The following is a 14,696-nucleotide window of genomic DNA, read 5'->3' as shown; positions in this document are numbered from 1 at the left end:
ATGCTGGATCTGAAGGATGCCATCTCTAAAGGTTGCTGGCTCTGAAGGATGCTGGCTCTGAAGGACGCCGGCCAAGGTCACAACACCGATTGCTGCAGCTCAGCTGCTCCCTGCCGCCGGGCCCAAGGTGACCGAGTCCCTGGGAAGGAGAAGCCAGATGGGGCTGGAGTTAAAGCAGAGACAAACAGGGAGGAACGAGCAGAGGCTGGATGCAGACCCGCTTTCAAAACCCACAGTCCCACAGTGTGATGCTGGCCTGGCCCTGTGTACCATGGGGTGAGGTGCACTGCCTCAAAAAATGGGCAAGTTTGGATCAATACTGCCAAAATTCTGGTTTTGGGCACCAAAGTGGACAACCAGATCCACCTAGGCTGGCGAGAGGGTGTACCAGGCAGTGCTGCAGGCACCCGTCAGGTTAACTGGCAGCCTGGATTCTCCGAGCACAAATCAGGGCAATTTGAGCTTAGCAAAATGATCTGGGGTCCCCGCAGGAGGGATGCTGCCTGGGGAGAGGTAGGAGAGGCCATCGCAGCCCACAGAGAGCTACAAATAACTCAAACGGCCTCATTACCCAGTTTCTGATGAGCAGGAGCTTGGTTTCATGTTTTCCCTGGGGCTAACTCCACCTGGGCTGAAACTGGGCTATGCCTCACGACGGCAGAAGTCGCTGCCTTCAAAGTCAGGCAAGAGCAGCGACGCTTGCTCCGCGCAGCATCCTCGCTGGAGATAATGGAGGAGCCCCGACGGCCGCGGTACCCCGCTCCCGGGGGTGGCTGCTCAGAGAGTGGACGGGTTTTGGACAGAGGCCACTCCCTGGCAGCCAGGTGCCCCTGCAGCCACCAGTGCCCAGTGGAAAAGCTGCCCCTCACCCTTCCTGCGAGCCCCCTGTGCACAGCAGGACCAAGCTGGGAGCACAGACCCCTGCACCCACTGATCTCTGCCGTCACATCTCTCTCCGCCCGCCTCTCATCCCAGGGTGGGATCCGGTGTCACGGCATCCTGGCCCAGCGACCCCGGGCCCCAGCACTGAGCCCACCCCTAAGGCATGGGGGGGTCCTGCCACAAGCCCTGCGGCTCCCTCAGCCGCCCCAGAGCCCACCAAGCCCTGCGGGGACACCGGGAGCTGCCGGAGCCGGTGTCAGGGCACAGAACCCCCTCCCCGTGCCCGGGTGCCCAGGCGGGCGACTCCAGCCGCCCCGGTCCAGCCGCAGCAGCCCTCTCCTGTCATTTCTGCCAGAAGGTCAAATCCACCCGCAGCTCCGGCTGCGCTCCCGCTGGGTTGAGCTATCCCAAAGGGGCTCAGGCTCCTTCCGAGCCACGGGAAAGTTTGGCCTCAGGTGGGTGGGTGGAGCGGGGTCACTCAGGCCAGTGTCTGTGGGGAGGGGTAGGGCTGGGGCAGCCCCACACATACAACTGGCTCCATGCGCTGGCAGGTGCCCCCTGGGACCCCTGCGCGGTGGGATTGGGCTCTCCAGCGGGCGATGGGGCTGCCCGGCTCCGGCACAGGGGCTGTCCCGCATCGAACCCCCCTGCACACAGCAAGCTCCCTCAACAAATGAGACTGCCAACGCTTTCCTCGCTCCCAGCACTCACGCACATTTTTAATGGAGGACAATCGACCTCACAAAGCAGATTGGGAGTTTGCCGGAGAAACGCTGGGCCGTATCCTGAGCCCATGTGAAACGGCCGGCTCACCTGGCAGCGTGGTGTACCGGCCGTGGAGACGGCCCCTAGGCCCAGCAGCGTTGCAGGGAGCAGTTGCCAGCGGGGAGGGAAGGGTTGGGATGCTTTCGGATGCTTTCCCATCCCCGTGTCGCGTCCTTCCTGTGCGAACGCAGCAAAGCCTCCTCCTGCAGTCACGGGCTGCGCAGCAGCGGCTCGCTCCAGCCAGGAAAAGAGGAGTGAGCCATGGCGTGCGGTCTGCACGGGTTTGCAGGGAGGGTCCCGTGCCAAGGGCGACAGGAAGGATCCCACTGTCCCAGGAAGTGGCCTGGGAAGAGTCCTCTTCTGAGCAGAGCCCGTGCTAGAAGAGCTGGCCGTGGGTGCTGGAGCAGTACTCCAGGTAGTCAAACTCCTCGACGGGGAACGTCACGGCGCTCCACTTCTTGTACCTCCTCTTCTCAGCTGGTGTCTCCACCACGAAGTTTTTGATGGAGAGGATGGGCAGCTTCACCTGCCGGTAGATCATCTCCATCCCCCAGTCCTGTGCGGGCAGGGAGGGGACAGTCACGTCCCCAGGACAGGGGAAGCTCCGTGCTCCCAGAGCACGTCCCGCTTCGGAGACAGCCACCCCTGCCCAAGTCCCGCACGTGCCTCACGCACATCGCCCTGGCATGTGCCGGAGGGAGACACGGCTCCATCCCTCAGCCAGCTCCTCCTGCCCCTCCAGCGCCACCGGGCTGCAGCCCCGGGGGCACTGCTGCACATCGCGCTCACCTGGCTGCATTCGCTGCACGCGATGCGGCAGCTGGGCTCCCAGTCCTTGAAAATCCGCTGGAACTGTATTTTCCCAGGCAAGGCTCTGTAATACAGCCTGCAAGGCAGGGCCCGAAAGACGCTCTAAGGACGACGGCGCAGGGGACGGAAATGGGGCAGCACGTGTGCTCCCGTAGTTGCGCAGCCCTGCAAAGCTCCTGCCACCTCCCTGGACCCGTGTCCCCAAGGAAGAGCTGGCAGCAAGCTGCTGCCACCCCTGCCCACCCCAGATGGAGACCACGGCCGCTCGTGCCAGCGACACCGGGCAGCCGGCTCGTCCTGCTCGCCCCTGCCAGCGCCCGGCTCCTACCCAAAGTTGGGGTTGACGTTAACGTGGTGCATGCCCTCCACGGTGCGGATGTCGCTGCCGCGGCACACCGCTACATTGCAGTTGACACAGTAGAGGTGAACGGCATCCGGGTGGTGGAGCTGCCGCCTCTCGCTGATCTTGGCCTCCTTCATCAGCCAGCTGGCCACTGCCGCTCGCTGCAGCTCCGTGATCTGCGGAGGGCAGGGGAGGCAGGGCGGGATGGCGGGGAGGATGGGGTCAGCGCAGGGCAGCGGGCACAGACAGACAGCAGACACAGCAAGACGTACGGTCTTGGAGAGACGCACCACGCCAGAGCGTGCGAGCCGCGCGGCAGGACGAGCAGCGCAGGACGAGCACGCGCTGCCCCGCGCGCCTGATGCTACCCCCTCCCAGGAGCCGGTGCTGCCCCAAGGAGAGAGCAGGCGGCCAAAAGCAGGGCACAGAGGGCTGCGGCCACGCAGCAGAGGTGGGCAGGAGCTGCCCGGCCCTCCCGGCGCTCACCTTGCAGCGGTACTCCTGCTCGGGCATGGCTTGCACCGCTCTGATCGCCCTCTCCATGAGCTCCACCAGGTCCTCGTTGAGCAGCTCCCGGGAGACCTCTCTGCTGTTGGCTTTGGCGAGGACGGAGTAGACACTGTTCTCGGCACGGGCACGGCCCCGGGCCTGCAGCGGAAGGGCCAAACGCTGCGGTCAGCAGAGGAAGGACGCGGCGAGCCCCCTTGTGCCACTCTGCAAGGACGGATCCACCCTCTGCCTCGCCACGGAGATGCTCTGCCAGCAGCTGGGCTCATCCCGGCGGAGCGTGGGATGTGAGGGCCCCCATGTCCCATCCCCGTGGCTTTGGGGCGTCCCGGCAGGCTGCCTCCCAGGCAGAGGGAGCCCAGGCAGCTACCTGCATCATGGCGATCTCGTTGGTCATCAGCCCGTAGCGCACCACGATGTTGCACTCAGGGATGTCCAGGCCCTCCTCGGCCACGCTGGTGGAGAAGAGCAGGTTGAGGGCTCCCTCACGGAACAGCTTAATCACGTCCTGCTGCTCGTTCTAGGCGGAGAGGAGGGTGATGTGCAGGGCTCCGTGCCCTGGGCGGCACCCGCAGCACCCGCAAAGCCTGCGGAGAGGGGCAGGTCCCCCACCCTCCGCTCACCTGCGTCATGTGCCGGGCCTGGTTGCTGTAGCCGGCGCCGGTGAGGACGCCAGCCCTGATGTGCTTGCCGCAGAGCGCGGCTGTGTCCTGCAGCCAGCCCAGCAAGCTGTGGGCGCTCTGCCGTGTCTGGGTGAAGACGATGCCGTGAGAAGTGCCCTGGGGCTGGAAGTGGTCCCGCAGGATCTCCTCCAGCTTGCCCAGCCTGGGGTTCTCGTAGCGCTGGTCCCCGGCGAGCGTCTGCAGGTTTGTCCTGATCTCTGCGCAGGCGAGCGGGGTGTCAGGGGGGATCCCCGCCCCGCACGTGCAGACAGTGCCGACCCCCCTCCAGGCCCCTCTGTTACCCTCAAAGGTGGCAGTGAGGAACTGTTCGGTGGGATCCTTGGCGTCCCTCTCAGCGGCGTAGAACTGCTGGAGGCACCGGAAGGCATCGATCATCCGCACCGTGTCGTTGATCAGCAAAGCGTCGTTGTACTTGCGCAGGTGCAGCGCGCACACCCGCGTCTTGCGACAAAACATCTCTGCCGCTGGCCAGGGCCGGGACACGCGGCGGTCACAGCCCGGCCCCACGGCTGCCGGCTCTGGCCCGCTGCCCCCACAGCGCCGCCTCCTCACCTCTCTTCTCCAGCTCCATAATGCGCTGCTCGTAAACCTGCGTGCCGAAGTCCTGCGGCAGGCTGGGCATCTCCATGTACTGCTGGATCCGCTCCATCGCCTTCTTCAGCTGCTTGCCAAAGGGGTCCTGGGAGCAGAGAGGGGCTCAGGACCCAAGGAATTGGGGACATTTGTCCCAACAGCCTCGCTGGCGTAGCGCTGAGTGCCTGGCCCAGGCTTAGGGGCCGTTTGCACAGCAGAACTTGTGCGCCAAAGCTCCGGGTCAACCAATTCCTCGCGCTGTCCTGTGCCAAGCGGATGGGGGACACAGCCCCCCGGCTCAGCAGGGCTCGGGGGTCTCGTCTTTCACCCAGTGAGCGGCCCTGTGGCTCCCACCGGCCGCCCCTCACCTGCGCTCTCTCCTGGCACAGGTCGTACTGCTTCCTGGGCTGGGGGACGTGGCTCCGCAGGTGCTGCGCCTCCTTCTGCACCGATGTGATTGTCTCGGTGTCCAGGTTGGCGCAGATCTGAGAGGGTGAGACCCCACTTCCAGCCCCGAGCACAGTAGCCCAGGGTGGCACAGTGCCTGGTGCTCACCGGCACCCCGGCCAGTTTGGGGACGTCTCCCCAACACCCACCCCGAGGGACACCCCGCTACACCCACCTACTCCCCAAGGGAAGATGTGTCAGGGCTGCTGCCCCGTCTTGGCATGTGCGGGGGGCCAGGACCCACCTGCAAGATGTGCTCCACGGCCCCCTCGAAGGACTTTGCCCCCCCGGTGCCGGGGGATGCGGTCAGGCCCAGGACCTGCGGCAGGTCCTGCTGCCCGCTGAGCTTGAGCCGGAGGTAACCCAGCATGATTTTGTTGTAGACGGCTTCCTTGTGCGTGTGGTGGCACTCGTCTATCACCAGCAGCGAGAAGTCTGCGCCGGGAGAGAAGCGGAGCAGAGTGAGCCGTGACGGCGGCGGGGGCTCGGCCGGGGCAAGCCCGCCCCAGCCCAGCCGCGGGGTCAGCAGCGGCGGGGGTCCCGCGCTCACCCGTCAGCTCAACGTGCATGTCCTCCTCGCGGCTGAGCAGCGCGTTCTGCAGGATCTGGGCCGTGCAGATGACGACGTCGCTCTGCTTCACCGCCTCGGCGAAGAAGGACTTGTGGCTGCTGTCCCCGCTGATGGCCGTCACCCTGAAGTCCCCCTGCAGCGCGTGGAACTCCTTCTTGGCGTGCTGCTCCACCAAATGCACCTGCGCCCCCGAGACCCCCGCTCAGCCCCTGCGCGGGACCGCTGCCCACGGAACCTGTGGCCGGTGGGGACCCCCGGGGCTGGGGACCCCCGAGGTGGGGCAGCGGGGTCGGGGGTCACCTTATTGACCAGCACGGCCACCTTGCCGCCCACCCGCCCGGCCAGGTGCTGTCCGACGACGTGGACGGCGGCGCGGGTCTTGCCGGCGCCCGTGGGCAACCAGACGATGCTGTTGCGGCCACGCAGGGCCGGGCCCACGGCCTCCCGCTGGTATCCCCGCAGCTCCATCCCGCATCGCCCGGTTCCGGGCCCGGCCGGGAAAACGAAACTCGGGGCGGTCCCTGCGCGGGGCGGGGCGCGGCTCGGCCGCGGGGGGCCCCGATTGCTGCGAACCGGGACCGGGCTGGACCGAGTGGGGCCGAACCGAGCCGAGCCGCGTTGCCGTCGCCCTAGCCGCCCCCCCACCGCACCTCACCCCGGCTCCGCCTGCTTGCTCCGGGACCCCCCTCCTCCCCCCGCCCCGGGGAGCACCGGCCACGAACAGAAACCGAAAGTGGGCGGAGCTCCCGCAGCCACCGCCCCGGTGCGGCCCCCCCGCACCCGAACCGGCCCCAGGGCTCCCTGCCACCCCCGACCCCCAAATACCCCCCGGCACCCCAGGCTGCTGCCCCTCCTGGCCGTGCTGTGGGGGCCAAACCCAGAGATGCACTGGCTCCGCACAAGGACATTTATTAAAAAAAACAAACAAAAAAAACCAAAAAACAAAAACAACCAAAACCAACCAACCAACCCCAAAGAGAACGGTCGAGTGGAATGGGCGGCGGGGAAGGGCTGGTCCCACTCCGGCAAGGCCAGCGAGCATCACCAGCACCCACGCAGTGGTGACAGCAGGGGGACAAGGCAGTGGGCGAGCACGGGTGGGGGCCAAGTCAGTACCGGGGTCCAGACCCCCCAGCCCAGCACCCAAGGACGGGGCAGGGAGAGGAGGGAGGCGAGCAGGAGCGGAGCCCAGGCCCAGGGCAGAGGCTGGCTCCCAGCTGGGGCAAAGCGGGGGAATGGGGGGCTGCACCCCCGGAACTGGAGAGGCAGGCAGGGCAGTGCAGCCCCCCTGACGCCTGGCGGGACACGCAGGGGCAGGGGCAGACCTGCCCCAGGAGGAGGGAAGAGCTGACAGAGGCAGCAGGAGCTGGGGCGCAGGGCATGGCAGCCCCTGCCACCAGCAGGACCCTGGACCACCAGCAGCATCTCTGCCCCCAGTCCGGGGTGGGGGGGACAGGGCCAAGCCCTGCCTTACATTCAACAAGAGGGGCAGGGGGTGCCTGTGCGTGGACAGAAGCTGAAAATCAAAGCACTTATGTGCCCCTGCGCCGTGGGGGAGAGCCGGGGCAGAAGGCACAGCCCTGGGGAGGGCGGAAGCGCCGGTGCCGGGGGGCTCCTGGCCCCCAGGGAGAGGTAGGAACTCAGCACTGCCCCGGGCAGACCCCCATGGGGCGGCTCCAGCCCCGCCACTCACCCCTCCGAGGAGAGACAGCCAAAGGCTCGGGGATAAAAGCCGAGGGCACCCCCCTCACCTCCCGCTGAAGGAAGACCCAGCTCCCCCAGGCTGCTCAGCAACAAACCCTCCGGCACGGAGCGGAGCCAAGTCCCACCGACAGCCCTGTCCCTCCCGGCGGGGACCAGTGGCCAAGGTGGGTCCAGGCCAGCTCCCCTACTTGTCGATGAGCCCCCCCTCCTTGAGCTTGAAGTAGAAGAACTTCTCCAGGGTGTTGGCACACTTGCAGTAGTCGCTGTCGGGCGGGTTGTACTCGCGGCAGTTGGTGATGATGCGCTGCAGGTCGGCGATGAACAGCTTCTTGGTGACATAGTAGCGGTTCTTCAGGCGCTCGGTCATGGTCTTCAGGTCTGGGCATGGGAAAGGGTCAGGTCCCCTCCTCCCAGGCCTCTGCACCCCCCAGCCACGGAGCTTGGCACCAACCAAGGATCCCAACTCATCTCGCTCTTCTGGGCTGTCCCAGGGCTCCCAGCACCATCACCTCCCAGCGCCATGACAACTCCCCAGCATGGATCCCCCAGACGGGGGGCTCTGCAGCCCTCCCTCCACCATCCCACCCCGGGCACAACCACCTACCGATGGGGAAGCGGATGATTTCGTAGTAGTCCGGCGCCTCTGACTTCTTCACCGGCTCCATGAAAGGCCACGCGCTGGGGTGGGTCTGGAAAGAGGGCGGAGAGGAGGTTACAGCTGCGAGCGCAGGCATCCCCCGCACAGGGGTCCCGCTCCCCATGCGCCTGGGTCACCCCAGCTGCCCCTCGAGGGCAAAGCCAGCCCTGGGGAGGCGGCTCTGAGGGCAGGCATAGGGACAAGCACCCTGGAGCGGAGGGTCCACTCCTGCCCGCACACCTTGATCTGGGCCAGGAGGTTCTTCAGGGTGTTGTAGAGCTGGTCCGGATCCTTCAGCTCTTTTCTGCAGGACCAAACCAGCACCCATCAGCCCAAGGCGGGCACAGCCACTCCCCATCCCCATGCTCCCACCTCCCCATCCCAGTGCCGGGGGGCAAGGAGCAGCCTGAGCCAGCCCCTGCAGCCCCTGGACAGCCACCACCCCCCGCACAGCACTCACCCTTTCTCCTTCCCCAGCGGCTTCCACCCCGTTTCTCCTGGAAATCAAGGGTCAACCTCACCACGTTCGCCCCACACCCGCGGGTGAGGGAGGACGGACCCCCCCCACCAGAGAGCCCTTCCCCGCCAGAAGCCAGCAGGACTCACGGATGCCGGGAACGCTCTCGATGGGGATCTGCCGCACGCCCTCCTTGAAGCAGGTCAGGCCAGGGTAGACCTTGCGGATCTGCGCCTGCTTCCGCTCGATCAGCTTCTTGATGATCTGCGGCGGGAAGGGGGGCAGTGAGCAGGGACTGCAGGATGCTCCGGGGAGCCAAACTGCCACACGGGACCCCGCGGGTCCCCAGCACCGGCTGCACCCGTGCCTGGGGCTGAAGCCAACCCCGGCCACCGTAAACGCCACCGCAGTGTCCCCTCACAGCCCCCCGAGCCTGCTCCCAGGGGAGATTCTGGGGACAGTTCCCAAAGGCTGACACATCCCCACGCTTCTCCCCGGCTCTCAGCAGGCAGGGCCAGAGCAGGCAGAACCCGGCAGCGCCCACCGCGGGACGGACCTCCTTCTGCTTCTTGATGATGTGGGAGAGCTCGGTGTAGGGGATGCGGGGGTTCAGCTCGCACTCCATCAGGGTTGCCCCCTCGTAGTCCTTGATGTAGCCCAGGTAGCGGCTCTTGGGGACCTTGATGTCCTTGGAAAAGCCCTAGGAGGGAGAGGGCGGGTGGCAGGGGGCTGGTGGCAGGGGGGCCAAGGGGAGCCGCTCCGGGGGAAGGAGCCCACCTGCTTCTTGAAGTAGCCGATGGCATACTCGTCCGCGTAGGTGAGGAAGTAGAGGATGTTGTGCTTGATGTGGTACTCCTTCAGGTGGTTCATCAGGTGCGTCCCGTAGCCCTGGGGGAGCCACCGTGAGACAGGGAACCCCTCCGTGCTCCCCAGACAGCCCGAGTTGGACAGGAAGCATGGCCTCCTCCCACCCAGCTGGAAGATGGCCCAGAGCAATCGCCGCTGCTCAGGGCCGGCCAGCACTGAGCAGGTCTGGCTACCTCAGGGGCTGGGATAGCCCCGTGCTGTCCCACCTACAGCGAGACCATCCTGTCCCTCACCCACCACCCTGCAGCCACAGTCCTGGGGACCCCCCATGCCATGCCGTGCCCACCATCCACCTCCCCGCTCTCACCTTACCTTCACTTGCTCATTGGACGTGACGGCGCAGAAGACAATCTCCGTGAAGCCCTGGGTGGGGAACATGCGGAAGCAGATCCCCCCGATCACTCGGCCGTCCTTGATCAGCGCCAGGGTCTTGTGCTTCCTGCGGGCAGCACGGCCGAGGATGAGGCGGGAGCCCCTCGTGCCGGCCCCCCTCACGCCCCCCAGCCACGCACGGGTCGAAGACGAGGCGGGTGATGTACTCCTTGGGCATGCGGGGCAGCTGGTGCGAGAAGACGTTCTGCAAGCCCACCAGCCACATCAGGATCTTCTTGTTGGACTTCTGCGAGAGCGAGTTGCCGATGACGTGGAACTCGATGATGCCACGGCGCTCCTCCAGCCGGGCCGTCTCGTCCCGCGCCGCGTTTGCCGACAGCAGGCTGGTCTGGTGGGGTGCGGGGGGTTTCAGTGACCCCAGCACACCCTGCATGGGGAGGGGGCCCAGCCAGGCCCCGGCACACCAGGAAAGCAGCTCTGTGGGCCCTGGAGAGCGCCGGTGCCGCCTCGGTGCCCCCCGCTGCGTACCTCAGGGCCCAGCATGGCAGCGGGGTCCGTGATGGTCAGCATGACCTCGTTCACCAGCTCCATGGGGATGTCTCCCATGACGCGGATCCGCTTGGCATCTTCCAGCGTCAGGCTCTCGGGCAGCTTCCGCTTCTCCCCTGCGGAGCGGTGCAGCACATCTGGCATCGGAGGGACCGAGGAAGGTCCCAGCTGTCCCGGCACCGGGCTCAGGCCAGCCCTACCTGGCAGGGGCTCCGGGGTGCTGGCGTCCATGCTCGCAGCAGAGCTGCTGTTGCTGAGCTTCTTGCTGAAGAGCGGAGTGGTGGGCACAGCGACAGTGCTGACCGCGGCTGGAAGAGACCGGCGATGCCCATGACCGCCAGAAAGCGGCTCATCACACTGCAGCAGCTCAGCCACCACCTCGGGCCAAGGCTCACCCACACCTCGGTCCTTTATCCTACAGCCCCCAAGCTGGGGGAGCTGCTCCCCGAAATACCTGGGCGAGACACCAGCTGCGCACCCTCTGCGGCCGGCACGGTGAAATCAGCCTCCCAAATCGGAGAGTTCTCACCATAGATTTCCTCCTCCAGCATGGACAGGAACCTGGCAGGGAGCGGCACGTCGGCCGGCGAGCAGGCGCCAGGCTCCGCACGCCACGGGAAGCGCGGGCGGCTGCGCTGGTGTGCGAGTGCCCCAGGGGTGGAGAGCCTCCCCGACGGCGCAGCAGCCATCCCCACATCGGGCACCTACTTGGGGAAGTGGGTGAGGATCAGCGTCCGTTTCTCTGGCACCAGCTTGTCCTTCTCCACCCGGAACTTCTCCAGCAGCTGCCGGCGGGTGACCGTGAAGATGGACTTTAGGAGGCTGCGCCCAAAGACGTGGGTGGTCTCGTAGCGGGGAAGGCTGTCGCAGCTCTGCGGCACGTGGCAGTAGCACAGCCACCTAGGAGACAAGAACGCGCTCCAGCGACGGGACGCGAACCAGAGCACCCACATCCCTCCTGGGACAATGCTGCTGGAAGCAGGGATGAGGAGAGCAGGCGTTCGGGGGGGCACAGCTGGTATTTGGAAGCAGTGACCCCACCTGATGCCTGCTCTCCTAACAGACCAACAACCTGGGAGAGGCTCAGAGCCTGGGGAGTCAGCCCCACACAGGTGTGGGGGAGCGGGCAGACCCCCAGACCCCCTCTGGTCCTCACCTGGTGTAGTTGACCTTGTAGGTGGCCACATCGTCGTTCTGCGAGCGCTGACGGAACTGGGAGGGCGTCTCCAGCTTCCAGTAGTTGAGGCAGAGCAGGAACATCTTGGAGAGCTCGTACATGGTCTGTCGCTCCTTGGGCGGCAAGTGGCTGAACTTGTACTGGACAAAGTTCAGGACGCCCTGGAGAGAGGAAGGCGCGGTGGAGGGGCTCCGGGTGCTGCACCAGACCCTTCAGTGCTGCTCCCAACAAGGGAGAGGACCGTGTGAAACCCAGGACAAGTCATCAGCCCAACGTGTGAGCCTGACAGCAGCCTCACCTGCTCAATGTTTGGTTTCTCAAAGGGGGGGCTTCCCAGGGACCCCTCGACCACAGGCTGGCTCATCTGCAGGATGCACTTCCGCAGGAGCTGCGAAAACCCCGTCGGACACGGTCACAGAGGTCCCAGATCAGGCGCACCGCGAGCGGTGGAAGCGGCAGAATGCTGCTGCGGGGCTACACCCATTTACACAGCCAGGAAGGTGCCGGGGTCAACCTCAGAACGTTCCCATTTCTTCCCTGGAAACCTCCCTCCCAGGGGAACACAAGGGTGGAAGAGCAGCCACTCCCAGGACAGGGTCAGCGTTTCGGGTCCGCGGCTGGGCTGGTGGGATGGCTCACGGCCCCAGGCAGACCACAGCTCCCAGCAGAGCGGAGGACAAGAGTTCCCAGCTCCGTAGCAGCGCTGAGGGACGCCCGCGCCGCGAGCGGGGCAGCGAGACGCGCCCAGCCCCAGACGCACCTTGAACAGGTAGAAATACACCTGCTTGGTGTCCGTGTCCTCCTCCTTGTGCACCGACATGAAGAGGTTCTCCACGTCCACCACCATGCCCAGCAGCCGGTTGATCTCCTCCTCCGAGACGTTCTCCAGGTGGGACACGTGGTCCGCTGCGGGGAGGGAGATCCGCGGTGAGACGCGGGGGGGGCGGTCAGCAGCGTTCCCCCCTCCCCAGGGACCCCGCGGGGGGTTACCCAGCGCGTGGCCGCAGCTCCGGCAGTGCTCGCTCAGGTTGGTCACCGGCTGCTGCAGGTCCATGCGGGGGGCGGTGGGGGGGTTGGGGTTCTTCCAGCCGTTGCACTTGCAGGCGTCGTTGGCCTGGGGCGAGCAACAGGAGAGGCAGTCGCGCAGCGGCCCACGCGCTGCCTCGTGCCAAGGCTGCCGCCTTCTCCAGCCAAACAACACCCCCCCGCCCCAACCCCGCCAAAGCCTCCTCTGCCTGTCCCACCCACCCCAGCACCCAGCTCTCCTCAGCACCCACCCTGCACGACCCAGCACCCTAACACCCTCCCACACTTCCCCTCTGGGTGGCCCCCGGATCCGGCACCCCCTGCCCATGGATGTCCTTGCAGCTCCCTTGCACAGCTCAGCACCCTCCTCCAGCACTCCCTGCCCATGCACGGCCCAGCACCCGTTCCTGCCAGCCACGCGTGGTCCAGCAAACTCCCCCTGCACCCCCAGCCACGCACGGCCCAGCATCTCCCTCCCACACCCCATGCACAGCCCAGCACCCCCTTCCTGCATCCCCTGTCCATGCGCTTCCTTGCATCCCTCTCCTGCACCCCTCTGCTAAGCTCAGCAACTCCCTCCTGCACCCCCTGCATGGTTCAGCATCCCCCCCCGCACCCTCTACCCATGCACGTCCTTGCATCCCCCTCCTGCACCCCCCTGCCCAGCTCAGCACCCTCCTCCAGCGGCCCCCCCTGCCCACGCACATCCTTACATCCCCCTCCTGCACCCCCTGAACGGCTCAGCACCCCCTTCCTGCACCCCCTGCCCAGCTCAGCACCCCCTTCCTGCACCCCCTGCCCAGCTGAGCACCCCCTTCCTGCACTCCCTGCGTGGTTCAGCATCCCCCTCCTGCATCCTCTGCCCATGCACGTCCTTACATTCCCTCCTGCACCCCCTGAAGGGCTCAGCACCCCCCTCTTGCAACCCCCTGCCCATGCACATCCTTGCATGCCCCTCCTGCACCCCCTGCCCAGCTCAGCACCCCGCTCCTGCGGCCCCCTGCCCATGCACATCCTTACATCCCCCTCCCACACCCCCTGAATGGCTCAGCATCCCCCTCCTCCTGCACCCCCTGCCCAGCCCAGCACCCCCTTCCTGCATCCTCTACCCATGCACATCCTTGCAGTTCCCTCCTGCACCCCCTGCCCAGCTCAGCATCCCCCTCCTGCACCCCCTGCCCAGCTCAGCATTCCCCTCCTACAACCCCCTGCCCAGGCACGTCCTTATATGCCCCTCCTGAACCCCCCTGCCCAGCTCAGCACCCCCTTCCTGCACCCCCTGAAGGGCTCAGCACCCCCCTCTTGCAACCCCCTACCCAGGCACGTCCTTGCACCCCCCTCCTGCACCCCTCTGCCCAGCTCAGCACCCCCCTCCTGCACCCCCTGCCCAGCTCAGCACCCCCCTCCTGCAACCCCCTGCCCAGGCATGTCCTTGCACCCCCCTCCTGCACTCCCTGAATGGCTCAGCACCCCCCTCCTGCACCCCCTGCCCAGCTCAGCACCCCCCTCCTGCAACCCCCTACCCAGGCACGTCCTTGCACCCCCCTCCTGCACTCCCTGAATGGCTCAGCACCCCCCTCCTGCACCCCCTGCCCAGCTCAGCACCCCCCTCCTGCAACCCCCTGCCCAGGCATGTCCTTGCACCCCCCTACCCAGCTCAGCACCCCCTCCCGCACTCTCTACCCATGCACGTCCTTGCACCTCCCTCCTGCACCCCCTGCCCAGCTCAGCACCCGGCTCCTGCAGCCCCCTGCCCACGCACATCCTCACATCCCCCTCCTGCACCCCCTGAACGGCTCAGCAACCCCCTCCCCGCCGGTTCTGCCGGTGCCGCCCACCTTGCAGGCCGAGAAGACCCCCAGCTTCTCCAGCTTCTTCCCGCGGGGGAACCCCCGCACCTGCGCCTTGCGTTGGCTCGCCCGCTGCTGCTGGCTCAACCCGGGCCTCGCCGGATCGCTGGATCCCCCTCCTCCTCCTCCTCCTCCTCCTCCCGCCGCTGCTGCTGCTGCCCCGCTCCCAGCCCCACCGCTCCCCGACACCGGGCCCGGGCCCGGCGGGGGCCGTCCGGGTTGCGCGGCCTCCGGCTCCGCCATGCCGGGCCCGGCGTGCGCTCTGCGCTCACTGCGCCTGCGCGCCGGGCACGCCGGGATCCGTAGTTCGTTGAGGCGGGGGAGGGTGCGACCGGTGCTGCCGGGGCCGGTTCACGTCGCCCCCAGCCCCGGGCGGGAGCGGAGCTCCCGCCCGGGGCTGGGGGCGGCGTGAACCGGCCAGAGAGGGTCGAGCTCCGGGCCTGATGGGAACCGAGAGCCCCGCCGGCGGCGCGGAGCCATCACTGCCCGGAGAAGCCGCGCTCTCCCCTCCGGTA

At 66.8% G+C, this 14,696-nt stretch overlaps 2 protein-coding genes across 2 annotated transcripts; both read right to left on the bottom strand.

Annotated features, from left to right (window-relative positions):
• Positions 1-1,580: 1,580 nt before the first annotated feature.
• Positions 1,581-6,138, bottom strand: DHX58 (DExH-box helicase 58). Its single transcript, XM_086766516.1, has 12 exons — positions 5,882-6,138; positions 5,561-5,762; positions 5,255-5,445; positions 4,932-5,048; positions 4,543-4,669; positions 4,272-4,454; positions 3,931-4,187; positions 3,678-3,827; positions 3,287-3,448; positions 2,786-2,976; positions 2,437-2,533; positions 1,581-2,203 (listed from the first exon to the last, which is right to left on the bottom strand). The coding sequence occupies exons 1-12, from the start codon at positions 6,047-6,049 to the stop codon at positions 2,024-2,026; spliced, it is 2,025 nt and encodes a 674-aa protein (XP_086622642.1). The 5' UTR covers positions 6,050-6,138; the 3' UTR covers positions 1,581-2,023.
• A 1,325-nt stretch (positions 6,139-7,463) lies between these two features.
• KAT2A (lysine acetyltransferase 2A) lies at positions 7,464-14,424 on the bottom strand. Its single transcript, XM_086766500.1, has 18 exons — positions 14,170-14,424; positions 12,296-12,419; positions 12,066-12,211; positions 11,604-11,693; positions 11,285-11,466; positions 10,837-11,028; positions 10,583-10,689; positions 10,329-10,436; positions 10,108-10,244; positions 9,759-9,967; positions 9,559-9,685; positions 9,157-9,267; positions 8,936-9,079; positions 8,529-8,643; positions 8,383-8,419; positions 8,163-8,226; positions 7,890-7,974; positions 7,464-7,663 (listed from the first exon to the last, which is right to left on the bottom strand). Exons 1-18 carry the CDS (start codon positions 14,422-14,424, stop codon positions 7,470-7,472), a joined length of 2,427 nt encoding a protein of 808 aa, XP_086622626.1. The 3' UTR covers positions 7,464-7,469.
• Positions 14,425-14,696: the final 272 nt, after the last annotated feature.

Source organism: Chlamydotis macqueenii, chromosome 25 (genome assembly GCF_036417535.1).
Source record: "Chlamydotis macqueenii isolate bChlMac1 chromosome 25, bChlMac1.mat, whole genome shotgun sequence".
Taxonomy (NCBI): domain Eukaryota; kingdom Metazoa; phylum Chordata; class Aves; order Otidiformes; family Otididae; genus Chlamydotis; species Chlamydotis macqueenii.
The sequence above is the reverse complement of the archived record's forward strand: the minus strand, read 5'-3'. Positions and strand labels throughout refer to the sequence as shown.